This window comes from Centropristis striata, chromosome 1 (assembly GCF_030273125.1).
Source record: "Centropristis striata isolate RG_2023a ecotype Rhode Island chromosome 1, C.striata_1.0, whole genome shotgun sequence".
Lineage (NCBI taxonomy): Eukaryota > Metazoa > Chordata > Actinopteri > Perciformes > Serranidae > Centropristis > Centropristis striata.
The window spans coordinates 1,163,771-1,190,685 of record NC_081517.1 but is presented as its reverse complement, the minus strand read 5'-3'; the positions used below and the strand labels follow the sequence as shown (position 1 = coordinate 1,190,685).

At 39.0% G+C, this 26,915-nt stretch overlaps 1 protein-coding gene across 6 annotated transcripts in view; it reads left to right on the top strand.

The window, feature by feature from the left end:
* Positions 1-26,915, top strand: part of tsc2 (TSC complex subunit 2) — a 63,823-nt gene that overhangs the window by 16,089 nt on the left and 20,819 nt on the right. For 4 of the 6 annotated variants that reach the window (XM_059344694.1, XM_059344427.1, XM_059344493.1 and 1 more), the window contains 17 exons: positions 43-146; positions 2,205-2,286; positions 2,489-2,644; positions 3,638-3,757; positions 4,667-4,789; positions 4,900-5,006; positions 6,090-6,255; positions 6,466-6,588; positions 7,264-7,398; positions 8,404-8,593; positions 8,727-8,820; positions 8,901-9,003; positions 10,320-10,414; positions 15,123-15,263; positions 24,404-24,565; positions 25,377-25,535; positions 26,194-26,306. In XM_059344694.1, the coding sequence (XP_059200677.1) occupies positions 43-146; positions 2,205-2,286; positions 2,489-2,644; positions 3,638-3,757; positions 4,667-4,789; positions 4,900-5,006; positions 6,090-6,255; positions 6,466-6,588; positions 7,264-7,398; positions 8,404-8,593; positions 8,727-8,820; positions 8,901-9,003; positions 10,320-10,414; positions 15,123-15,263; positions 24,404-24,565; positions 25,377-25,535; positions 26,194-26,306 (2,173 nt within the window). The remainder of the gene's footprint in view (positions 1-42; positions 147-2,204; positions 2,287-2,488; positions 2,645-3,637; positions 3,758-4,666; positions 4,790-4,899; positions 5,007-6,089; positions 6,256-6,465; positions 6,589-7,263; positions 7,399-8,403; positions 8,594-8,726; positions 8,821-8,900; positions 9,004-10,319; positions 10,415-15,122; positions 15,264-24,403; positions 24,566-25,376; positions 25,536-26,193; positions 26,307-26,915) is intronic. The other 2 variants (XM_059344627.1, XM_059344552.1) reach the window with 1 other exon arrangement.

The window sequence follows — 26,915 nt, the reverse complement described above, 5'->3', positions numbered from 1 at the left end:
AAAGATTTGCTACCACGTTTCTAAGCTTTGTGTGTTTGACAGGATGCCTCAGTGCTGACCCTGATCTCGTACCGGGCTCAGTCCATCCAGCCAGCCAAGGACGGCTGGATCCAGAGCCTGCACCGCCTCATGGAGAAGTTCTTCAGGTAGGAAGCACACAGCTCACTTCACAACAAAGTAAACTCAAAAACAAATAAATCCAATGAGAATAATCAAAACAAAAAAAATAGCAATAGTCAAAACAAACGCTGTAATGTGATCGCAACATGTCCGAAAAGGAGTAGGATGAAGCATAATATGCTTATTTAAACCTTCTCCACTACTCAATTAACACTTTTTTTCCCCTAAACATGCATATTTAAATAATACAGTACAGGCCAAAAGTTTGGATACACCTTCTAATTCAATGTGTTTTCTTTATTTTCATGACTATTTACATTGTAGATTCATCAAAACTATGAATGAACACATATGGAATTATGTACTTAACAAAAAAGTGTGAAATAACTGAAAACATGTCTTGTATTTTAGATTCCTCAAAGTAACCACCCTTTGCTTACTAGAATATAAGACATGTTTTCAGTTATTTCACACTTTTTTGTTAAGTACATAATTCCACATGTGTTCATTAATAGTTTTGATGAATCACAATGTAAATAGTCATAAAAATAAAGGAAACGCATTGAATGAGAAGGTGTGTCCAAACTTTTGGCCTGTACTGTATGTATTTACAAAAAAATTGAAAATGAATAGATTAAATAAACAAATACATGAATCATTTATCATTTATGAAAACAGCCGGTTGTTAAAGCCCTTCTTCCTCCCTGTACCTGGTGGAAACCATGTGTTTGTACCTCTTTTTAAACTGGATGTTCCACAGCCTCACTCCACAAACTGAAGGATAAAAACTTTTTAATGTTGTTCGTGCCCGCTGATGTTTTAGATTGAACTCTCCCCTCAGGTTATAACCCCCAACTCTGTAAAAAACTATTTTTGAATATTCCCAGGAAGTAGTCTGTTTATTGCTTTGTACATGATTTGTGGTGTTTGGAAATGAACCAGGTCAGTGAATTTAAAAGTTTTTGATATTAAGAATAGTGACTTTGTGTGGTCTCTATAACCCGTATTATGAATTATTCTTATGGCTCGTTTCTGCAGTATTGATAGAGTACATACACATTGATAGTACATGTATTGTACATTTATAAGATGTACAATACAGAGATGATGGTGATGATATCTAGTGGTGTCAACAATAATCGATTCGGCAATGCGGGGCATGCACGATTCAGCATCGATGCAGCAAAGTGCCATAATGGATTATGTTTATTTCCTGTCCTCCAGTGGAAAGTTGTGGGGGACAGGGTGGGAATTTCACACTCTGGCCTTGATGCCCTGTGAAAAAATGTTCAATTTACGGCCAAGGTGGCCTTTGCGCCGCTGTCAAAGTTCCAGTAAACACAACGCTAACCCGACCCACTCCCTGTCCTTCAGACGTGTGTACATCAACACATGGCTCATTGAATATTCTAATGAGCCATGTGTTGATGCAGCACAGGTAAGCTAGCAGGACAAGCTGTTTTGATATGTTGTGACTGAAGTATGTGGTAGTATTTGACAGGACTTAACATTTACGTTTTATAGAAAGTACTATTGATAGGTAATTACCATTGTATTAGCCTATTTAAAGTCGACTCGTTAACGTTACATTTTTGCGTCATGAAAACTAGCGATAGCTAGCTAGGTGGGATAGCGCTAACGTCTTCCCTAGCTCAGGAACAAGGGCTCCACATTTAGCTGATGTAAACTTCACCTCAGCAGGTTCCTTTTTATGGCAGGAGGAGGCATTTCTCTTTCCTTACTCTGAGATGAACTCAGGCAGGAGATTCATTTTGCCATCTTTTCAAAATATAGCCAATAAAATCTATTGTTATTAGGCCTATCTGACTGCTTGTATTGCCTCATGACTGACGAAAAATGTCCCTTGTTGTGTGCAGTATAATTGTGATGCATCGTAGAATCGAATTGAATCAAATCGTTACCTGGTGAATCGTAATCGAATCGAATTGTGAGGGCAGTGCCAATGCACACCCCTAATGATATCTTATGTGTGACAAGATTTTTTGGTATTTTATTTGTCTCCATGTTTCATTTCATCTCTGCTGTACCGTAATCTTTCACTTTTCTGACTGTCTCTCTAAAAGGAACGAGATTCGAAGCGTGATCAGGATCAAAGTGCTTCATATCCTGTCCTTCGTCCTCAGCACCAACCGACAGCTCTATGAGGTGTGTACTCTCACAGAATAATAATAATAATAATATGCACATTTCTGTCCTTGTATGTCTGTCCTGTCTGTGTCTGTAACGGTTCTGTTTCACTGCTTGTCTGTTTACGTGCAGGTCATGTGTTGTAAACTTACAGTTTGTATGCTTTTTTGAAATTCATTAAAACTCAACAAGGTAAAACTTTTTCTTTGACGTGCTCCAGGATGAGCTGATAGAAATGGTGGTGATCCCCCAGCTGAGTGGGATCGCTGAGGACCGGGACCTGGCCGTCAGGAAGCAGGCCACCCAGCTGCTGGTGGACCTGGCTGAGGGCTGCAACACACACCACTTCACCAGCCTGCTGGACATCATAGAGAGGGTACACACACACACACACACACACACACACACACACACCTTTAACCCTTAAAACAAAGTCTGAAATTTCAAAAAAGCCTTTATAGAAGTGAGGACCGGCCGAAATGTCCTCATTTTGCAAAAATGTTCTCACTCTGTTGTTAAAAACGTGTCCTGGTCTTCACTATGTAGGAAGTACAAGAAAACACACACCCACACACACACACACACACATTCTTGTACTTCTATCTTTGTGAGGACCCTCATTGGAACAGTGGATTCCCTTGCAAGGTTGTAATAGTTTTGGATTTTTCATTAGTTTTAGTTTTAATTTTGTTGTGAATTTTTGTTTTCAAATTCAGTTAGTTTTAATTAGTTTTTAGAGTGAGTTTGCTAGTTTTAGTTTTTAAAATGCTTTAGCTTTAGTTTAGTTGTAGTGTTTTGTAATGGGGTATTTGTTGGGTGGGAGAAAGACGAAAACGAAGGACATTTTCACTATAATTTTAGTTAGTTTTGTAACCACACAATACAGTTTCAGTTAATTATCATCATCATGTAACCTTTAACCCTTAAAACAAAGTCTGAAATCTAAAAAAAAAAGCCTTTAAAGAAGTGAGGACCGGCCAAAATGTCCTCATTTTGCAAAATGTCCTCACTCTGTTGGTTAAAAATGTGTCCTGGTCCTCACTATGTAGGAAGTACAAGAACACACACACACACACACACACACACACACACACACACACACACACACATTCTTGCACTCCTATCTTTGTGAGGACCCTTATTGGAATAGTGAATTTCCTGCCAAGGTTATAACAATTTTCATTAGTTTTACACAATTTCATTGTGAATTTTTGTTTTCAAATCCAGTTATTTTTAATGAGTTTTTAGAGTGAACACACACACACACACACACACACACACACACTGATGATCATGTTGTCTCACCCTAATGAGGTAATTCAGTTAATTTCAGCTACGATGACATCATCTCAGTGTTTCCTGTGTGTAGGTGTCCAGTCGGTCCCTGGTGTGTTCGGGGCCCCTGGAGGTTTCTGAGAGAGACCCCACAGCAGAGTCTCCTATGGAGGACGTGAGGACTGCTATTCTGGGCCTTCTGGAGATCCTGCAGGTACACATGAGGGGTGGATTCACAAGAGACATTAAGATATAAATAGTATGCTTTTCTGAAATAACGTCAAAGGATCTGATATGTTAATACTCAATATTGTTCCAATCTCTTACAAGGTTCATTTGTTTTCATGTCTCAAGACTTTTTAAACTGGCTGCCAGCAGGAAGAACAAAAAAACATATTTTTTGTGATTTTTAGACAAGCCGGACTACAGATATTAATGCAGCCTACCTGATAGCTATCTGATGCTGTTTAAGATTTCAGCATATTAGTTATGTTTATAAATGTGGTAACATAATAAAAGTCCTCAATGTTACAACTGAAAGCTAAAAGTGATTAGGGGGTATTTATTTTTTAAATAAAATATATTTTTTTTACAAATTAAATACATGTGACTTTAATGTAATACTATTACTACTCAAGTAAACATATTTAATTTTAAAATAAAGTGTCATTTGAGAAGCTTTTGGTTTTATATTTGAGAGCTTTCTCTACTTGTCAATCATACACCATCAGTGACATCTGGGCTTGATTTGTTTCTTCATCACCTTGGCAGCTTTTCTTAAGTCATGCTCAATATTATTGATTATTGATACCATATGCCAGTTGTTGTAACTGACTGATTACACACCAGCTTGTCTTGGTGTCTTGTCACTGACTGATCATGTGTAGTGGCAAAAATCTGAAATCCTGTGAAGTAGCCGGGTGTGATTTTATATTAAGACCAGGTTAAAAAATCCTGTGAGATATAAAGTTATGTGAAAATGTTCAGAAAGTTATGTGAAAAGGCATACGCATGGCACTTTGTCATAACACATGTTTTATGATGTTGCCTTTTAAGTTTTTGTGAATCTGAAAGAAATGTGATGAATCTGGTGGTTAACCTCCATCTTTTTCTCTCCTGGCAGAGCAAACTGTACAGCCTACCAGCCAGTCATGCTAGCCGCGTGTACGAGTTGCTGATCAGCCACCTGCAGCTTCACTACAAGAACAAGTACTGTTCAGCTATCGCTTCCAGCATCAGACTACAAGTAGGGCCATTCTTTTGTTTCTGTGCATTTGTGTATCTGTTGTCTGTTGCTCCATTATTAACATGAATGGAGTCGACCTCTTCTTTAACCTTTGGTTCTCTCTCCTTCAGGTGTTTGACTTCTTCCTGATGATGCGAGCGGACTCTCTCCACCGCCTCGGAGTCCCCAACAAAGATGGCGCCATGAGGTTCAGCCCTTACTGCTACTGTGACACAGGGTGAGGACACACACACACACACACACACACACACACACACACACACACACACACACACACACACCCCCCACATGTGCCACAGCTGTCACCTGCTTCGGTTCTGCTCGTTATAATCTAGTCATTAACCCATTGAAGCCTGGGAAGCGGATACGTCGTTTTGTAGTATTTGTATGAGCTCTCAAATACTTTTTGAATTTCATTTCTATCTGCTACAGAGGCTGAAAAATCTATTATTTAGTAGAAGCGTTGACACTTCTGTTGAATTTCCAGAAAGACTTCAGGTTTTAGGGGCTGATTTTAAAATCACCCAGAGGTTTTACAGGCGTTTTAGGCCTCAATGGTAGCCTGGGTATACCCATACTGCCTTGCGCGCTCGAATTTAATTTAGAACCTCCAGGCAGTCTGGCAACCAGGGAGGTTTCTTAGCCCTGTTTTAGGGATCCCGATGACGCGTACTACTCGGCACTTGGAAGCTTGTAGTTTTCTTACGGATCCAACATGGCTGCTGCAGACGCCAAACTTTCTTTATCTGTAGACGGTGTTTTAAATAGTTTAGAGCCAAAGTTGAAAGGCGAAAGGTCTCTGGGGGCTCTGCTGTCCCCCGGCTGGTAGCCAGATCACCGGTAGCGCCGGCGGTCACCGCCGGTGATCTCGCTCCGAGCCGGGGGACAGCGGAGCCCCCAGAGACCCGCAGCAGCTTGTTTATTGCCCATAAAATCAGTGGATGTGTGTGGCTGAATGACATGAGGGGGAATAAAGCGTGAAAATAAATAATCTTGCAGAAAGCGAGAACTGGAGAAGCAAAGCAGCAGCAACACTCTCTCACAGACACACACACAACAAACATCCATCTCTGTTGCTCTACTACGTCATCTGGTATAACTGATCTGATTGGCTAAGAGCTACCTACAGACGCTTTGATAGACATTCTAAGCGCCCAATAAACGGCTCCGGAGGATCGTAAACCACACCTCCTCTACGGAGAAATGAACGGCTGGTTTCCAGACCAAATCTCATTTGAGATTAGTCTGGTGTTAGCCAGGCTACCTCAATGGGCTAAATGCGAACTGATGTTTGTTTCAGGGAGCCTGAGAAGCGTGCCAGTGAGAAGAAGCCTGCAGGTTCAACGTCTCCTCCTGCTGGCAGCCCTGCTCCTCCTGCTGCTCCCTCTGCTTCTACAGCCTCCATCCGCTCAGCCTACCTGCCCTACGCTCCGGCCTTCAGCGTGCTCCTGCAGTGCCTCAAGATGGTAAACACACAACTATTATATACAACTCAGAGATAAGTGGCACAAAGTCTGCGTTGCAACTGCTTCTGATATTTTTTGGGGAGAAAATAACAGCTTTGGATTATTGATAATGCTCCAGGGCTTATCCTCCTTGAGGCAAAATACTTCTCAACATATGATGACAGTGATTTCTGCTATCTTTAAAGGTATCAGTTTATTTTTCTTTAACAGGAGACGGACTGGAAGGTTCTGAAGCTGGTTCTGGACAAACTGCCGTGGACGCTCCAGTACAAAGTGCTGCTGCTGACATCACCGTGCAGCCTGGACCAGCTCTGCTCTACGCTCTGCTGCATGGTAGAGCACATTAACACGCATCACATGCAGATATACACTACCGGTCAAAAGTTTTAGAACACTCCAACTTTTCCAGAATTTTAATGAAATGATGCAGTTTAATGTCTCAGTGTACTCTGAAATTAATGCATATAACAAATTAACAACTGGAGTTAAAAAATAAATCATAGAATCAGTTTAGAAAGGAAAATGTATTCTTTCTACAATGGAAATCAAATATTCCTCAGAAAGTTCTTCCCAACTCTGTTGCAGAAGTTCCCTTAAATGTGGAGCAACTTGTAGGTTGTAAGTGATCAAGAAAAGTTGGGACACCTGTAGGAATTGGTAGCAACTTAGCAACTTTCAAGGCTTGATCAACCTCCGTTGCTGCACAACTGCTTTAAGTTGTTAACCCATTTCTTGTTCCCTGAAAAAGGCCTACTTGTATAATTCTGAAATGTACATTATTTTCCAGTTTTGGTTAAGCTTACCTTTTTTTATTTACCTCTGGCAGTTCACCACTTACCTTTGGACCCTTTCAAGCTGTTCATTTGACTTGAATGCTTGAATTTCAATTTAAAAAAATGAAAAATTGTGGTGTTCTAAAACTTTTGACCGGTATTGTACACTTACAAGTTCTCACACATGACCAAACGGCTCCATGTGTTGCTAACTTCTCTGTCTGCATGCTTGTAGGTGACGGATCGTCTGATCTCGGAGCGCCTGAAGAAGACCCCAGAAGGGTTTTCTCGCACGGAGGTTCAGCTGGCGGTGGTACCGGTCCTCACAGCGATCACCTCCTACCACAACTACCTGGAGCAGTCCAGACAGGTACGAACCATGGTCCGGAGGAAATATTTCAATCACCAACAGGTTTTCTGATGTTTTGAAGCTTGCATGTTCAAGTGTTTTCACAAGATCCTCCCGAGGTGAGAGGTAGCGCTGACGGTGTAGTGTGAGTCAGATCGTCACTGTTTCAACATATTTATTTGTCACAATGTGTTTTTTTTGGGCTGATGAGGTGTAAATATGACAGTAGCCTCGGTCAAGAGAGAGAGAAACTTGATAAATATGTTCGGGAATTTTTTTATTTTTTGTTCACACGAGGACGCTCGCGGGTAAAAACAACAAAATATTTTATGTGAAGTGCCTTTCGTTTAGACGGTGACGGCGTTTTGGGGGCTTAAAAACGCAAAAATCTGAAACCACCCTCCAAAGTGTAAAAGTGTAATCCTCTCCTCCGTAGCGTGTCGTCTACACTGACAAGACACAAAACTCTGATCTGATCTGCTCACGTCACGTATGTGTTTACGTCACATACATGCTCCAGGACAGGAAATAAAGAAACGTGGGATTATTTCCATGGTGGGACCTTCAAGCTGCTCTGGCAGCTCTAATAAACTTACAGGAGTCTTTCCACCAAATGTCCAGGATATGTACAGATAGTATTAGTGAACAGAGAAGGATCTGGAATTACCTCCATCACATTCTGGATGCAGCGATTGGTGGGAGGAGCCAGACGGCTGTGAACGAGACCTGGGAGATCTAGTGATGGAGGAGAACTTTGTGGAAGGAGTAGCTGATGAAAATGTGTGGCGTGAAAACTTCTGCATGCCCAAAGATGCTCTTATGGCTTTAAGTGATGCCGCCTGGCTGCATACAATCACATTTCACACACTTTAGATCACCGTATCAGCAGATTTCCTCCTGAAAACGCTCGTCTAAACGAGGAATAAAAAGTGAAGACGAGACGCCACTTTTGCGTCTTCTGTTCAGACCGTCCTCGTGTGAACGGGGCCTGAAATGACATGAGTTTATTTCCCTTCCCCTCCACAGAGAGAACTGGTCCAGTGCCTGGAGACGGGCCTCATCTACCGCTGTGCCAAGCAGTGTGTGGTGGCTCTGACCATGTGTACGGTGGAGATGCCAGAGATCATGATCAAGCTGCTTCCTGCTCTCATCGTCAAGCTCACACACATCTCTGCTACCGTTGCCATGGCGTCGCCCATGCTCGAGTTCCTCTCCAGTGAGCGCCGAAAGCTTTTCTTAAAAAAAAAAAAACTTCATCAGTTATTTTATTGAAAGTTTCTTCACCATTGTTGAGTGTCCAAGGTCACTGACTCACATCAAAGTTTTCCTTCTTCTGTTGTGATTCACAGCTCTGGTGCGGCTGCCTCACCTGTACGCCAACTTTGTAGCTGAGCAGTACGTCAGCGTGTTCGCCATCTCTCTGCCTTACACTAACCCTTCAAAGTAAGAGCTCACACACACACACACACACTCATGTATTCTCAAACACACAGAGACGCTGACCTGTTTGTTTCTTCCGTCAGGTTCAACCAGTACATCGTGTCTCTGGCGCACCATGTGATCGCCATGTGGTTCATCCGCTGCAGACTGCCCTTCCGCAAGGACTTTGTTCAGTACATCACTAAGGTGTGTGCTGCTTCACCTTCTTACCTTTAGTGACTTATTTGAAATATTCAATTCAATTCAACTTTATTTATAGAGTGCATTTCATGCACAAGGCAGACTCAATGTGCTTCACAATGGATATACATAACTACAGTTAAAAAAACAAAACAAAACAACAGAAAACAAACAAAAACAAACAATTTGAAAAAATCAATTACAAATTAATTGAAGAGTGCAGGTAGACAAGCTATGCCATATTCACCACACACACTTACTTACTCACACATGTGCACCCACTCCCACAACCACACATGCACACAGTTCAACCGAATGCTGTTGAAAAAAGATAGGTGTTTAATCTGTTTTTAAAAATGGCTACTGATGTGGCATGTTTAACTGTGTCAGGCAGGGTGTTCCACTTTCGCGGGGCATAAATATAATGCCAGACACATACAACCACATAAAAATATACATTAAAATACTGAGGAAAAGAGAAGAAAAACAATACAATGCTGGGAGAAAGCACAATAGCGTTACTCAAACATGGAAATCAATGTCATGAATGTGCTTTCACCTCATCCTTTTACATGTTCGTAAAAGAACATTTTACATTTAAGTAGATGTTTTCTTTTGTATGCCCAACCTATCTTAACTTTCTCTGACCCAATCCTGTAAAGCAGTATTTCTCAACCTTTTTTGAGTCGCGACCCCCAATTTAACATGCATGTTGTCCGTGACCCCCGCTCACTGAACACAATCTCACACGCACAGTTCAGATCACCCAAAAAAGAAACAAAATGACCAAAAAAAGGAAACAAAATGACCAAAAAAGACTCAAAATTACCAGAAAAGACACTAAATGACCAAGAAGACACTAAATGACCAAAAAAAGACACAAAATTACCAAAAAAAGGAAACAAAATTACCAAATAAAGACACAAAATGACCCAAAAAAGAAAAAAAAGGACCAAAAAAAGACACACAATGACAAAATATAGACACAAAATGACCAAAAAAAGGAAACAAAATTACCAAAAAAGATACAAATTGACCAGATAATGATCAAAAAAAGACATAAAATGATCAAAAAAAGACATAAAATGACCAAAAAAAAGACATTAAGTGACCAAAAAGACTAAAACACATGAACACTTTAACACAGTGGAGACAGAGCTGACTTCCAAAATGATTTGGCGACCCCCAGAAATCATCTCGCGACCCCAATTTAGGACTCTGAAGGCTGAACACGAAATCTTAAGCAGAACATAATCAACTTTTGTGAACTGTAAACTATAGACTTTAACTACATCTCAGTTCTCTCTCTATGTTGTCTTTAGGGGTTGCGTTCCAACGCCCTGCTGCCCTTCGATGACGGTCATGAGCAGAGTTCGTTCCGGGCGCGGAGCACCAGCCTGAACGAACGGCCCAAGAGGTAAAACACACACACACACACACACAGCTGCTGATGTAGCGCCCAGCAACACCTCACACAGCCCTGCTGGGCTTACCGTTGTTGTGTAAGAGGGTTGGGGTTGCCAAGGTAACAGGGGACTCAGCATGACTGATACTGTGGCGTCATGGTTACAGTGACTCCTCTCAGGTTGCCATGGTGATCACTAGTTCATTTTATTTATTGTTTGGGCTTTTTACATTTGTAATTTGTTATTTTTCTGCCATGATTTGTTGTTTTTTATTCAAAATGCACTTCTTCTCATATTAATAATGTATAAATACAAGCGGTGGACAAAATAACATGAACACTTAACACTAATCTAAGGCAATAGTCTTATAGTTTATAGTGAATTTTAGTTGGCACCAGAGAGGTTTTGATTCCTCTCTGTGGTATAAATTGTGTTCTGTTACTGTGTCCACCTCCTGTAGCATATAAAGCACATACATAGCGATAGCATGGGAAAATAACTTTATGGTTTTCTTTCTCCTGCTGTCACATGTCACCATCTGACTGTTTATGACCCATTAAATACAGACGTCACATGTACACAAAGAGAAATACACATTGTTTCTTCACACAGAGGTGTAAGGAAGCTTTTCTCAGCAAGGCGTCACTCTCATCTGTACATGGTGTAAATGTTTGTCCGTTGTCCGTGTCTTTATCGCCCCAATAATATTAATAACCTGAGATAAAACATCCAAAGTAACGAATAATACACAGTATAGGTGATCACAGAGAGACTAACTAGACTGTCTGGACCACTCTGGAACAGATGGTATTCATCATGCATGGTTTTGCCACCAACTGAAAGGAGGATATAAATATTTAGCTGTTTTCCTAATGTTTAAGTGTGGACAGTGGTTTAGAAAATGTAGTCTTCTCTGTAAACCAATAGATCCGCTGTGTCCACAGTCAACATTTAAAAGACCCAAATAAAACTGAACCACTCTAGTTTGAGACCACACCCTCTGGACCGTTCTCTAAAAAATCTATTACACTGCTTTCCAATATACACTACTGGTCAAAAGTTTTAGAACACACCAACTTTTCCAGAATTTAATTGAAAATGATGCAGTTTAATGTCTCAGTGTACTCTGAAATTAATGCACATTTGCAACATTTAAAATTCTTTATTGAGCATGATAGTGTTTTTAAAGTAAAAAAAAGATTCAAAATCACATTTTATGTTGGACTAAAGGACTAAAAAAAGACGCTAAATGACCAAAAAAAGACACAAAATGACTAAAAAAAAAGAAACAAAATGACCCAAAAAAGACACAAAATGACTTACAAAGACATGAAAAGAATTCAAAAATGGACAAAATAGCCCAAGACTCCATAGAGTTAAGTTGTTAACCCATTTCTTGTTCCCTGAAAAAGGCCTACTTGTATAATTCTGAAATGTACATTATCTTTCAGTTTTTGTTAACCTTACCTTTTTTTATTTACCTCTGGCAGTTCACCACTTACCTTTGGACCCTTTCAAGCTGTTCATTTGACTTGAACTGCTTGAATTTCAATAAAAAACTGGAAAAATTGGGGTGTTCTAAAACTTTTGACCGGTAGCGTATATCCTATTTATTTGGCTTTTTGTTGAGGGATTCATTGTAGCTTTTTAATTAAATCCCTTCTCCTCCTCTGTTTGTGATGCTAATGATAGTGTGTGCAGCCTCTTTGCGCCTTTTTCCCCCAAAGTCTCTTCAATCTTGTTTGGGTCCCCCACACCTAATAATTGATTTAAAAAAATAAACTTCTAACCCTCTTGCTGTCATTGCAATCAAGCCATAGACTGTGTTAAAGAAGTGGACGTAGTCACTATGATGTCGCCTATCAGTTTGTGGACGGCTCTTTTGAAGCCTAGAGTCTGGTATTTTCTCTTTTGGAGCCAAAAGTGACTATATCTGCAGAGAGAGTGTGGCTGGGAAGGGTTGAGGGGTATAAGTAGCCTAGCAAAAGCTAAGTAACAAGCTAAAGCTAACCCTAGCTAGCGAGCTAGCTTGTTAAGTAAGGTGTATCTGTAATTCACATTAACTGTGACGTTAATTGGGATGCTAATTGTGGCTAGCGAAAAAATAAAAAAATTCCAGAATAAATGAACAGTTGACTCTTTAGCGTGTCTTTTACTACAACTAAATGCTGAACAAGACATTTTTTGTAGAAATAATATGTCACAATCAATTTTTATGAACTGAAAACACACACTGAACTTTGATCCTTTCACAGTTAAGACTCAAACAAGTTCATGGACTATAAGCAGTGGTGGAATAAGTATTCAGATCTCTTACTTAAGTAAAAGTACTAATAGCAAACTGTGAAATTACTCCACTACAAGTAAAAGCCCTGCATTCAAAACTTACTGAAGTAAAAGTACAAAAGTATCAGCATCAAAATGCACTTGAAGTATCAAAAGTAAAAGTACTTGTTATGCAAAATAGACCCACTTAGACTGTTTTATATATTCCAAATATATTATTCCATTATTATTATTGATGCTTTTATGTAAACAGCCTTTTAATTTTCTTAAGCCAGGGCTCATTTAAACTACTTAATATACTGTTATGAGTCCAATCACTCTAAATTAATCACATTTTTTGCGTTAAATCTCAACCTGAAAAGTAACTAAAGCTGTCAGCTAAATGTAGTGGAGTAGAAGTATAAAGTTACATAAAATGGAAATACTCAAGTAAAGTACAAGTACCTCAAAATTGTACTTAAGTACAGTACTTGAGTAAATGTACTTAGTTACATCCCACCACTGACTATAAGTTAGTAAACGAACACCGTGCTGTGTTGAATAAGACTTGAAACTAGTGATTGAGACCATAAACTCATTAGGAATATGTTCACTGAGGTAATAAATCAGGAAAGAGGTAGGGTAATTTTCTCATTGACTTCTATACAACCAAACTTCTTTATGCCATTAGAAGGAATGCAGATTAAAGGTAGTTCTGCATTGGTTTTAGGCTACGTCCACTTCTTTTCTACAGTTTATGAGTGAAGCTCATTCCCATGTTACAGCTTTTCTTAGCGATAGCTAGCTAGCGCCTCTGCTAACAGCATCAGTTCCTACTTATCTTCCAATACAAACCCACCTTTAGTTCCATATTGTGTTGAAATCCATCCAGTGATTGTCTGTGTGCTGCTCATTGCCCACTGTCGGGTTGGAGGACTGCATGTCACATTTCAAATGAATCATTTAGTATCAAGCTTCTTCTCACAAATCATGTATAATAGTCTAGACGGATTTCAGAAAAAAGGCCTCCTATAAGAAGTAAGGAGCATTTATGGGTACAAGTCAGGAACCGGCCTACTTTACTTATTTCAAGGGTGCAGAATCCAAAAAAAATGGTTCCCAAGCGAAATTTTGAGTTTTTGACCTTCTAATTTGCATATCAAATTGGCGGCCAAACTGCCCATCTTGCTCAGTCGTTGGACCATTTTCCCCAAGTTTTATTGTAAGTAGGCAATCAAAGATGAGGAAATTAAGTTTCTGGATCTATAGTCTAGAGTCAGAGCAAGGATATAGTGGAGGCTCAGTGTCTTTTATATATATATATATATATATATAAAAGCCACTTTTAAATGTTCCAGTTGGTATGGACTATAGATCTAGAAACTTAATTTCCTCATCTTTGATTGCCTACTTACAATAAAACTAAGGGAAAATGGTCCAACGATTGAGCAAGATGGGCAATTTGGTGGCCATTTGATACAAATTAGAAGGTCAAAAACTCAAAATTTCGCTTGGGAACCATTTTTTTTGGATTCAGCACCATTGAAATAAGTAAAGTAGGCCAGTTCCTGACTTGTACCCATAAATGCTCCTCACTTTCACTTTTTGGACAATTCCGTCTAGACTATAAGGTGAAGCTATGAGAAGCTTTGAGGATACATTTGGGGTTCCCAAAAGCCTTGACTACCTTTTTATATGAACTGAGGTACAATAAAACCAATTATTAGAGTTATTTAGAGTATTTATTCCAGACATGCTGTGCTCCAACCCGCAGGTTTAACCCATCATTTTATTTTCAGTTGGATGTGACGTTTCTCTTCTGTTCCATTATGTCCTATGGCCTGTGCTGAGTCCATCCCTACTACTTTACTTCTCCTGTACGAGTCCTTGGCTTCACTATGTACCTGCTGTGTGAAATAATGTTTATTTTGTTGCTCTCCTGAAGACTTTCTGTGTGTATTTTCTTTTCTGAGTAGCAAAAAGCTGTTTTACCCTCTGCTGTAGCTTGTCTGTTTTTCCTTTTTAGTTGATGTTTCTTCTTTTTTTCTTTTTTTATCCTCTTTTTCTTACTCCTTTCGCTCTCCTGTAATCTGATTCATAGTGTTCACTGCTGTTAATTTTCACCTTGTTTTGTTTTTCTTTCAATTCTTCATTCGACCCCCCCTCCCAATCGGGTGCTGCGTTGTGGTTGGTTGGTTTTGGGGGCGTGGTCGTGTCACCCTGGAACCTTCCTACATTGTTCCTGGCCCCTCCCTCCTCCTCCTGTGACCTTTGACCTTTGTGACCCTACCCTCTTTCCCCTGCGTGGCGTGCGCCCTCCTTTGCTCGGGTGACGGTTCCTGCTGTCTCCATTCACCACGCTCCGCCCCCACACTCCCAAACCACCGCCACCCACACGATGACCCCACCCCCCTTACTGCCCACCGCCAACCCGGGCCCGTTCCCCCTCGCCAGTCTGCGGGCTGCCAAAGTGGCGAAGGCGGCGGCGGCGGTAGCCAATAGCAGCAGCTCTCCAGTTAAAGAGCTGAGGGACCTGTCAGCCATGGACGCGTTCCGCTCCCGCAGCATCAGTGTCTCCGAACACGCGGTCCGCAGGTTAGAGAAGAGCCTTCTGGGTAACCAAACAAAAAACAACAATAACAACAACACTTGTTGCTTCCTCAGTGGGAGGGTGGAGGAGGGTTGTAGGGTCCGCTGGGCGGGGGGGCGTTGGGTTTGTTACCATGGATACCTGCAGCGGGTGGTGCATGCTAGAGGAAGGTTTGTGTGTTGACTTTTTGGTTTTAGTCAGGCGGCTTAGGACCAGATTTGGGAAGACGTCGGACAAAAGCACCACATTTTTTCCACGTGCTCTCTATCACTATAGGTTTCAATTTTTGGTAGCCACTTAATCAAGATTGTGGATCGGAGATGGCAACCATATAAAGTCTATGAGAAACAATATATCTTCCAAGCCACTCAGAAGTTCAATCTTGGTGTCAAAATCTACATTTTCTGTTGGGAAAAATGTATATACAAGATCTGACATGAGATTAAAGCTTTCCCTTGATTTTATTTAGCAGTGTACGTGGCAGCTAATTCGAACTCTCCCGTGAACATAGATTCCAAACATTTTCATCTCAGGATTCCCTGCTGCAGCACTTGAAGCGAGTTGCCTACCAGTCTGGGTGAAATTGAACATTTCTATTTGATCAAATAATCATCTAGTGATATTCTCAACAGCTTTAAATGATTCCTGGACCCAGAAAATGTAGATTTTGACACCAAGATTGACCTTCTGAGTGGCTTGGAAGATGTATTGGTTCTCATAGACTTTATATGGCTGCCATCTCCGATCCACAATCTTGATGAAGTGGCTCCTACCAAAAATTTAAACCTAAAGTGATAGAGAGCACGTGGTGCTTTTGTCCAGCGTGTCCCCTTTATTTAGCTAAGCCGCCTGACTATTTGTTTTGGGCTGCGATCATACACATACGCTGATTTAGATTTAGTTTTTATGATTTTTTGTTTTTGCATGCAGTGTTGGCAGAAGGCATTAGAAATGATGTTTCTCTGTTTGCTCTAACACAGATTTTGCTTTTATTTTCATTCAGTTATAATTTGTCGTTGACTTTTTCCGTTTTGCTGGGTGTATTGCTGACTTTTGATTGGCTTAACAACAAATGAATGGCAGGAGGGTCTGGTGCAAAGCATGTGTATGAAAAGTGAAGATCTCTTATCCACCTACAACTCTGCCCCTGGTCATTCTGCTTCCTGGGCCAGTTACCATGACAACAGCAACACAACAGCTTTGTTTGCTTGCTTGACATCTTTTTTTTTTTTTGCTCCACTGACAAACACACACTGTGCTGCTACTATGACCATGGCAATCTCCTAGTGTGGGATTTTTTTCAGACTAGCTGGGCTGATGATGTGAACTTTTAAATATTTGATTACAGGGTTGAATCATTCATATCACCACACACATAGACACACACACACACACTGTGCCTGACTTCTCTTCATGCCTTTCTGCTTCTCTCTGCTTGGCTGACTGGCTTCAGTGACAGATTTATGATCTAACATTGCAGTTGTCAGAAATATATTGAACACGTCCTACCCCTCCTGCCCAACAGATGGCAGCAAAAGCCCAGTACTTTAATGTTTGAAAGTACTGTGTGTTTAACCCATAAGAACCCATGGTGACACCTGTGTAACAAACACTTTAAATCTTCTAGAATCTCCCATATTCAGCTTTATGCTTCACATTAACTCATTAAATCCCTGGTTTGGCGGTCATGTGACTTTGACAAGAAGTGACCAAAATGTGTGAGACTGGAAACAGAAATATGAAAAAGTAGCTAATTTTAAAAAGCTTATATTTGTTACTAGGCGAAGTTTAAACGCATTTAACAATTCTAATCCGTTAATAGTTGTGTCCTGTGTTGCATTTAACTTGTTCTGAGCATATTTCTTGAACAAATTAAAGTCACATTTGATAGGCCTATATATGTTTTGGAGATGCAAAAGAAAAAGGCAAATTTGTGTCTCTGTCAGCAGAAAATGTGTCTAGTTTTTTGCTATTTTAAAATAAGAAACATCATAAAAATAAATACCATAAACGCTCAATGTAACATATATGTGACATCACAGATCTTTAGGGGTAGTATTTTTTTTTTTAAAAGCATCAGAAATATGTTCATGTGGTCCACTTATAGAACACATCCTTTAAGGAGAACTGGGTCTGGGTTCTTATGGGTTAATTTCAGAGTATTTCATGGAACATAATCATACTAAACAACTGCAGTGTGGATCCGTTTAACCTGCTTCAGTGCCTGCAAATCTGCTATTTTCTCAAACAGTTTGTGTCTCTTGAATGGTAACAGCTGAGTTACAGTAAACCTGTTGTCACTTCAGACAACATGACCATGATATAAGACTTTTAATTTATATTTAATAAACTGAACCTAAGCTGATGTCTTCATGGTTTTGAGGAATTACCCAAAACATATTCAGTTTTATTCTTTTTCTTTTGTTTTTTTTCATGTTTTTTTTGTAGCTGAGCTTGTGTTTATCTATAGAAGAGCTTCATCCATACATCATGTGTGCTGTACCTGCACCATGAAAGCAACACATTGAATTTCTATGTGGAAATACAATGGAGTAAAGCACAAGAGATAGCGATGTAATAAGTAGTATAAAGCAGTGAACACAGCACAGTCTGCTCCAGTCGTGAGCGTTTCATGGTCATGTTGTTTGGAGTGTTCGTCCACTAGACATTCAAGTGAGAAATGAAAAATGAATCATTGTCAGTAGAAGAATGGTAAGTACAAAATGTGAATGTGTGGAAAAGTTGGTTATTTACACACTGGGACTTGGTTTGAGTAAGGATTTTTTTTTCATACAGCTGAAGGTTTTTTAGTTCTGTCTGAAGAATCTCTCAAAGTAATGATGTGGAAGATTTTCATTCAAGTAAATTTCTCTTTAGTCATCTGTCACAGATTGAACTGCTCATGGCCCACTGATCAAAGCTCTTGCATTGGCTGGATTACAGACTGGCTTTCTGTGGCATCATTATGGAAAAATCTCTTGTTGAGGTAGTCGTTGGTGTCTGTTGTACAACAATCTGTGAGGAGAACTCAAATGGGGAAGATGTTCCCCCATTTTGGCAGCAAGCTCGCTATGACCCATGAGCTAGAGCAGTAGTTCTCAACCTTTTTGAGTCGCGACCCCTAATTTAACATGCATGTTGTCTGCGACCCCCACTCACTGAACACAATCTCACACGCACAGTTCAGATCACCCAAAAAAGAAACAAAATTACCAAAGAAAGACACAAAATTACCAAAATAAGACACAAATTGACCAAAAAAGACACAAAATGACAAAAAAGACACACAATTACCAAAAAAGGAAATAAAATGACCAAAAAAGACACAAAATGACCAGAAAAGACACAGATTGACCACAAAATGATCAAAAAAAGACACAAAATTACCAAAAAAAGACACAAAATTACCAAAAAAGACACAAAATGAGTTAAAAAAACCCCACAAAATTACCAAAAAAAGACATTAAGTGACCAAAAAGACAAAAAAAAAAGACACAGCGGAGACAGAGCTGACTTCCAAAATGATTTGGCGACCCCCAGAAATCATCTCGCGACCCCAATTGGGGTCCCGACCCCAAGGTTGAGAACAGCTGAGCTAGAGGTTGGAACAAAACACTTTATATGAACATACAGTCATGGAAAAAAATATTAGACCACCCTTGTTTTCTTCGGGTTATTGTTCATTTTAATGTCTGGTACAGCTAAAGGTACACTTGTATGGACAAATATAATGATACCAACAAAAATAGCTCATAAGAGTTTAAAAACCATTTTCCATGGTTTTCTTGATAATAACTCCCATAAAAACATGGAAAAGATCAGGACCGAATAAGAAAGTCAGGTGTCATTTATTAAATGACGGAGTTGGAGAAGTGATCTGATTAATGAAAAAATGTATTAAAGCTTTTTAGGTAGATTTTTCTGTTTTTTTTTAACCACACTTCATCACCACTTTGTCAGCCTTTTTTGTTCTTCACTGTGTTGTTGAAGAATATTAATCCTCAACTCAACTCAACTCAACTTTATTTGTAAAGCACTTTAAAACAACAACAGCCGCAACAAAGTGCTGTACATAAACAAACAGAACAAGAGACAATAAAATAAATAAAACAGGAAATAAACACTAAAATAAATAGATTTATTGCTTTTTAAAAGACAATTTAAAAAACAATAAATAAAAGCAAACCATAAAACACTAAAAACAAGAGCAGAGTCTCATGCGTGGTTAAAAGCCAAGGAATAAAAATAGGTTTTAAGATGACTTTTAAAAATGGACAGTGAGGAGGCTTGTCTGATGTGCAAAGGCAGCTCATTCCACAGTTTGGGGGCTGCAACAGAGAAAGATCTGTCCCCTCTGAGCTCCGTTTAGACCTCGGTACCTCCAGGAGCAGCAGATCAGCTGACCTGAGGCACCGAGCAGGAGAGTAGGGGTGGAGGAGCTCAGAGAGGTACAGTGGGGCGAGACCATTTAAAGATTTAAAAACAAATAAAAGAATCTTAAAATGGACTCTAAAATGCACAGGCAGCCAGTGGAGGGAGGCCAGGATGGGAGTTATGTGCTCCCTCTTACGAACTCCAGTTAAGAGGCGAGCAGCCGCGTTTTGCACTAACTGGAGCCGTGCGAGGGAGGACTGGCTGACTCCAAGGTACAGAGAGTTACAGTAATCCAGCCCAGATGTAACGAAGGCGTGGATTACCGTTTCAAAGTGCTTGTGCTTAAGGAAAGGCTTCACCTTAGCCAGCTGCCTGATGTGGAAAAAGCTGGACCAACAGCAGCACTAATCTGACGATCTAATTTAAAATCACTGTCCATCTTAAAACCTAAATTTGACACAGTTGGTCTTATAAAATCTGCCAGAGGGCCCAAGTCAAAAGGAGGGGTCACACAAGAGCCACTAGGGCCAAACACCATCACTTCTGTTTTCTTCTCATTAAAATTTAAAAAGTTCAAGGCCATCCAGGCCTTGATGTCTTTGAGACATGACAGGAGCGGTGTGAGGGAGAAAGCATCTTTTTTCTTAAGTGGCACATATATCTGACTGTCGTCAGCGTAGCAATGGAAAGGGATGCCGTGCTTTCTCAAGATGGAGCCCAAAGGCAGTAAATACAAAGAAAATAGCAGGGGCCCTAAAATCGACCCCTGTGGAACCCCATACAGCAGCATCCTGTTACCTATACATACTAAATCATTTACATATTGCAAAATAAATAAATAAAAATTAAAAAATGTGTAAAACAGGCCTATATACAGTCATGGAAAAATGATTAGACCTCCCATTGTTTTCTTAATTTTTTTGTTCATTTTAATGCCTGTTAGAACTAAAAGGTACATCTGTTTGTACAAATATAATGATACCAACAAAAATAGCTCATAAGAGTTTAAAAACCATTTTCCATGGTTTTCTTGATAATAACTTCCATAAAACCATGTTAAATGTCTAGATATCAGCTCTTAAATTAAACTCTTATAAGCTATTTTTGTTGGTATCATTATATTTGTCCAAACAAATGTACCTTTAGTTGTTCCAGGCATTAAAATGAACAATAAACTGAAGAAAACAAGGGTTGTCTAATATTTTTTCCATGACTGCATTTCTGCAGGTGGAAATCTGCGTCAGTCTCTGTCTGTGAATATTGATTCCCCGCTGAATGTTCCTCAGGGATGTGAAAGAATCCACAAACTCTAATTTCTGTGAGAGGTTTTCAGACAAAAATCCATGTTCGGCACGAAACAGCTTTAAAGATGAAGTTGTAGCTTCATATCTTTTATTGATCACAGATTTAGTTTGTTACGGGGTGCCTATGTTTCCATTTTTATTTTTTTTTCATATATATCTTTATTGGGTTGTCAGGACATAATACATATTCAATCAGAAAAGGTACAATTCACCCATTTTTCCCCCTTTTAGAACAACCCCCCGCCCCCCGAACCAGAGAGTTACATTCACATAAAATAAGCAAAAAACAATAAATAGTAATGATAATGAGACAATACAACTCTCTCCCCCTCAAAGAAAAACAGGAGGGGTGATCAGTAGCCAAATAAACAATAATAAAAAACAAAAAATAAAAGTAAAAATATACATATATACATACATACATACACATAAAACCAAACAAATAATAATAATAATACTAAATCAATAAATAAATGAAATAAAAAGGGACATTTAGAGGAGATATACAGAATGCTTGGAAAAAACAAACAAAAAATAGCTATAACAATTTGTATATGTTGTGCTTAGAGTTTGACCACCAAATCAGTATACTAAAAACAATTACTGGCCATTTTATATTTCCATTTTTAAACCATTTTAATTATATTAAAGTGTATGTGAACTGGAGATAGTTACAAGTTGAAACAAATATAAGTAAAATGGTTTTCCATGATAGATCACACAAACACTGATTCTCCTCCGGCTTGTTTTCTTTCTATCTTCCTACATAGATGTTTTCTGCCTAATTTGTTTTTATACATTTGTTGCTTTGTTGAACTTTTTATTTCCCGCTTCATGGTTCCCTGATTGATGATTTGTTTAACTCGTTTCTATGACGACGTTAACAAAAAGAAAGGCAGCTGCAACCGTTGCTAATTTTATGTCTTTTTTGGTATTTTTTTTGTCTTTTTCTAATAATTTTGTGTCTTTTTTTAATCATTTTGTGTATTTTTTTAGTCATTTTGTTTCTTTTTTTGGTCATTTTGTGTTTTTTATAAGTAATTTAGTGTTTTTCTAGTCATTTTGTGTCTTTTTTTGGTCATTTTGTGTCCTTTTTTTAGTAATTTTGTGTCTTGTTTTGGTCATTTTGTCTTTTTTAAAGTAATTTAGTCTTTTTTTCTGTCATTTTGTGTCTTTTTTTGGTCATTTTGTGTCTTTTATAAGTAATTTAGTCTTTTTTTCTGTCATTTTGTGTCTTTTTTTTGGTAATTTTGTGTCTTTTTCTAATAATTTTGTGTCTTGTTTTGGTCTTTCTATCTTCCTACATAGCTGTTTTCTGCCTAATTTGTTTTTATACATTTGTTGCTTTGTTGAACTTTTTATTTCCTGCTTCATGGTTCCCTGAGGCATGAAATGTGTGCCTGTCTTGTGTATTCCCCACAGTGATGAACAGAAACATCTCTGTTTGACTCAGTCCTCCTAGAGTGTTGTTGTAAATTGCTCATTTTGAGCTTGTTTACTTGTGAGCAGCGAGCCAGCGTGGCTTTCATTATGCCTAAAGTATCTTTCAAGCCCTGATTGAGACTGATGCTAACATCTGTAGAGGTGCTTTTAATATGATTTGCCTGTAGAGCACACAGTAATGGTTGTTGTGGTTACAAAGAGGCTCTGCTCACTCTGCCTTAAATACTAATAAAGAGATTTGACTGCAGCGCTTAATTAAACACATTCACTCTCACGCGGCTCCGAGCTGCTGGTTTCTTATGTAGCACCAAAACATGTTACACCACAGATCCCTGCTGCCTCCTATAGCAGCTTATCTGCAACAAGGGAAATAACCAGTGTGGTGTCACAGCTTATGAGGCCACTTACACCACGTCCCAGTGTGTATCTGTGTTTGTGTGCTCGAGAAAATGTAATTATCTGTTGGTGCAATTGCTTTTATACACTGGTGGAAGCATGTGTGCATATGAATGCCTGTTGTTGCATGTGATATCAACAGAAACAGGAATAGTCTAGACGGATTTCAGAATAAAAGCCTCCTATAATATAAGAAGTGAGGAGCATTTATGGGTACAAGTCAGGAACCGGCCTACCTTACATATCTCAAGGGTGCTGAGTCCAAAAAAAAATGGTTCCCAAGCGAAATTTTGAGTTTTTGACCTTCTAATTTGTATCAAATGGCCACCAAATTGCCCATCTTGCTCAGTCATTGGACCATTTCCCCTTTGTTTTTTTGTAAGTAGGCAATCAAAGATGAGGAAATTAAGTTTCTGGATCTATAGTCTAGGGTCAGAGCAAGGATATAGTGGAGGCTCAGTGTCTTTTTTATGTATATATATGTATGCAAAATACCAACTGGAACATTTAAAAGTGATATTGATTGAATATTTATGTTGGCCTTAAAAAACACACACAAATAATGCTTAATTTCACCTTAAAAGTTGGTATTTTGCATATACACTACTGGTCAAAAGTTTTAGAACACACCAACTTTTCCAAAATTTAATTGAAAATGATGCAGTTTAATGTCTCAGTGTACTCTGAAATTAATGCACATTTGCAACATTTAAAATTCTTTATTGAGCATGATAGTGTTTTGAAAGTAAAAAAAAGATTCAAAATCACATTTTATGTTGGACTAAAGGACTAAAAAAAGACACAAAATTACCAAAAAAAGACACAAAATGACCAAAAAAAGACACAAAATGACTTACAAAGACATGAAAGAATTCAAAAATGGACAAAATAGCCCAAGACTCCATAGAGTTAAGTTGTTAACCCATTTCTTGTTCCCTGAAAAAGGCCTACTTGTATAATTCTGAAATGTACATTATTTTCCAGTTTTGGTTAAGCTTACCTTTTTTTATTTACCTCTGGCAGTTCACCACTTACCTTTGGACCCTTTCAAGCTGTTCATTTGACTTGAACTGCTTGAATTTCAATAAAAAACTGGAAAAATTGGGATGTTCTAAAACTTTTGACCGGTAGTGTATATATATATAAATATACATAAAAAAGACACTGAGCCTCCACTATATCCTTGCTCTGACCCTAGACTATAGATCCAGAAACTTAATTTCCTCATCTTTGATTGCCTACTTACAAAAAAAAAATGGTCCAACAACTGAGCAAGATGGGGCGCCATATTGATATGCAAATGAGAAGGTCAAAAACTCAAAATTTCGCTTGGGAACCATTTTTTTTTTTGATTCAGCACCCTTGAGATAAGTAAAGTAGGCCGGTTCCTGACTTGTACCCATAAATCCTCCTCACTTTCACTTTTTGGACATTTCCGTCTAGACTATAATGTTTGTGTGATTTTTGTGACACATTTGGATCTCTCAGTCTGTTTCTGTGAGTTCTGAGGTTGCATGTCTCTGTGTGCAGTGATTACGTGTTCATTAATCCGAAGCCTGCTTGCCTCCTCCTCCTCCTTCTTCTTCCTCCTCACTGTGTTTTAACCATCTTTATGTTTCTTCCTGTAGGATGCACACCTCCACCACCACCTGCAGTCTGGGCTCTGCAGACGAGAACGCGGTGACTCAGGCAGACGAGGGTCTGAAGACGGTCCACCTGGAGCTCACAGAGACCTGCCTGGACATGATGGCTCGATACGTCTTCTCCAACTTCTCCGCGCTGCCAAAGAGGTCTGCAAGGACATCTTTCTCCACAACTTCACAATCGTAACTGTAGCATACCCTCCGAAAGATGGTGGACCCGACTGATGGTTTTCACAATGTTTATTTCCATACAAGCTCCTTATTAAGTCCGTAAATCAAAGTGAAACCAACGTGAGAACTGTAGTACAGAAAATAAAGAAAATACAGTTACATTCCGTTCTCACTACTGTATACACAAAGCAATACACAACAACAGCAGGTACGCAAAGTTAGCTTAGCATAGCTTTCCAACACAAAAATAAATATGACCACTAAACACTCGACCTTGTTGCTATTACAGTCAGCCTTCGCCGTTTTATTCTTGTGTTACCGTCACGGCTTTATTTTCCTTTTGTTTCCTTTATTTACTTTAGCTTTTACTGCCTTTACTGTCAGCTCGTAGCGTTGCAATTGCTTGGTTTTACCGCAAGACACAATACCGCCAGGAAGTAGCAAGAGATTTACCGATCCTTCAAAACAAAAGCTCATTTCTAACATTAGCTAAAAAAAAAAACGAACAATAGGCACATAAAAAACAGATGAATTACATTTTTACCATGAACTTAAATCATGAATGATATATTTGTACCCAAATCATGTTAGAATGTATTTTAAACACACTTTTTAAGGACTTTTTAGCCTTTTTAACCCATAAAACAAACACAAGCTGCCCTCTGGTGGATTAAACGAGAAACAGCATTTCACAAACCAAAAAGTGGTTAGTTACAGTAACGTTGTTTTAAAAAGAACTGGTGAGAGTTTGCTGCAGTCTTTAAAGTTCCCTCTTTCTTCCACTCAGGTCTCCAATCGCAGAGTTCCTGTTAGCAGGGGGGCGCAGCATGACCTGGCTGGTGGGTAACAAGCTGGTAACCATAACAACCAGTGGAGGGGTCCGAACACAAGCACTACTGGGCCTGGACATGTCTGAACGGCTGGGAGGAGGAGGGGAGATGACCAGGTGAAGACATCACATGCAGGAAATGACAAAAGAATATTCTGATGGCTCTGATTTTTAGCCACGCTAGTTGTGGCTTTAGGAATTTTCAGATTCAGTTTGTTTTCTTTGTGTCAGACTTTGGTTCAAACTGAAATGTCTCAACAACTATTCAATGGATTGCCATGAAATTTGGTCCTGATGTTCATATAACACCCCCTCTGAGGATAAATTCAAACGTAGGGGTCAACGTTTTTATTTGTCCAACACTTTAGTTTATGACCAAATACCTGCAAAGAATAATCATCTTTGGCAAATTTTGACATGTAACTTTTAGTTTGGCCCAAGTCCCATCACTTAACATGGAGGAGGTGGGATTCTTTTTAACAGAATTTTTATTTGGGTTTTCAGGGTTAAAAATACAAACAGATTTGTCATATTTGACATATCCATATATATCAATGATACATATAAACACGTCAACATGTTGGCGCTGAGAAGCACCATCTAACAACGCTGCTAGCTCGTCTTAGTGTTGCTAGCTGCTAGCTTGTCTTAGTGTCGCTAGCTGCTAGCTTGTCTTAGTGTTGCTAGCTGCTAGCTTGTCTTAGTGTTGCTAGCTGCTAGCTTGTCTTAGTGTTGCTAGCTGCTTTGTATTCATTTCTCTCATGGCGTCCTACAGGTCGGATCCATCGCTACACACCCGGATCACCAAAGAGGCTCCGGCCAAACTGGAGTCCCAGTCGAGCCAGCAGCACAACAGAGCCACACGCATACGGGTCCGCTCCATGTCAGGTAATAAATATTATAATATAATATAAATATATATATATATATATATATAAATATAATATAAATATTCAGCTGCTAGCACTTGGCCTCAGGCCTCCCATGATGATACACCACAGTTGTTGTCTGATATTTTATATAATTTCGGTTTTGTTATTAAAGAGACCTTTGTAATGTTTTTGGGAGAAAACTAAAATATCTAAAACTGTATAAAGTTTGTTGGATAATAATTTAAATAAGCTAAAATCTACTAGCATTTTGCTTTCAGTGCTCTTTTCTGAAAGTCATTTTTGAAACATCTTTTGAAGAGCAGGCAAAATGAGTTGCATCTCCCTCTTTTTTTTAAATAAAAAAATTATCCGGTAGCTTTTATCTTCCACAGATTTGCAGCCATGCTTTTATGTGTCCGTTTCAGGTTTCTGAAGATTAGTGGTATTATTTATCATTTTTCTATATTAAGTCAGAGTACATTCAAAGGAAAATATGATGCAAAATTACACCTATTGGCTGTGATCTTCAATGCATTAATGCCTGTCTGCACTTTATGTGCTTTATTTTTTTGAGTAGGTGGATCTGGATGACACAAGGGATCAAATTACATCTTGTTTAATTTAA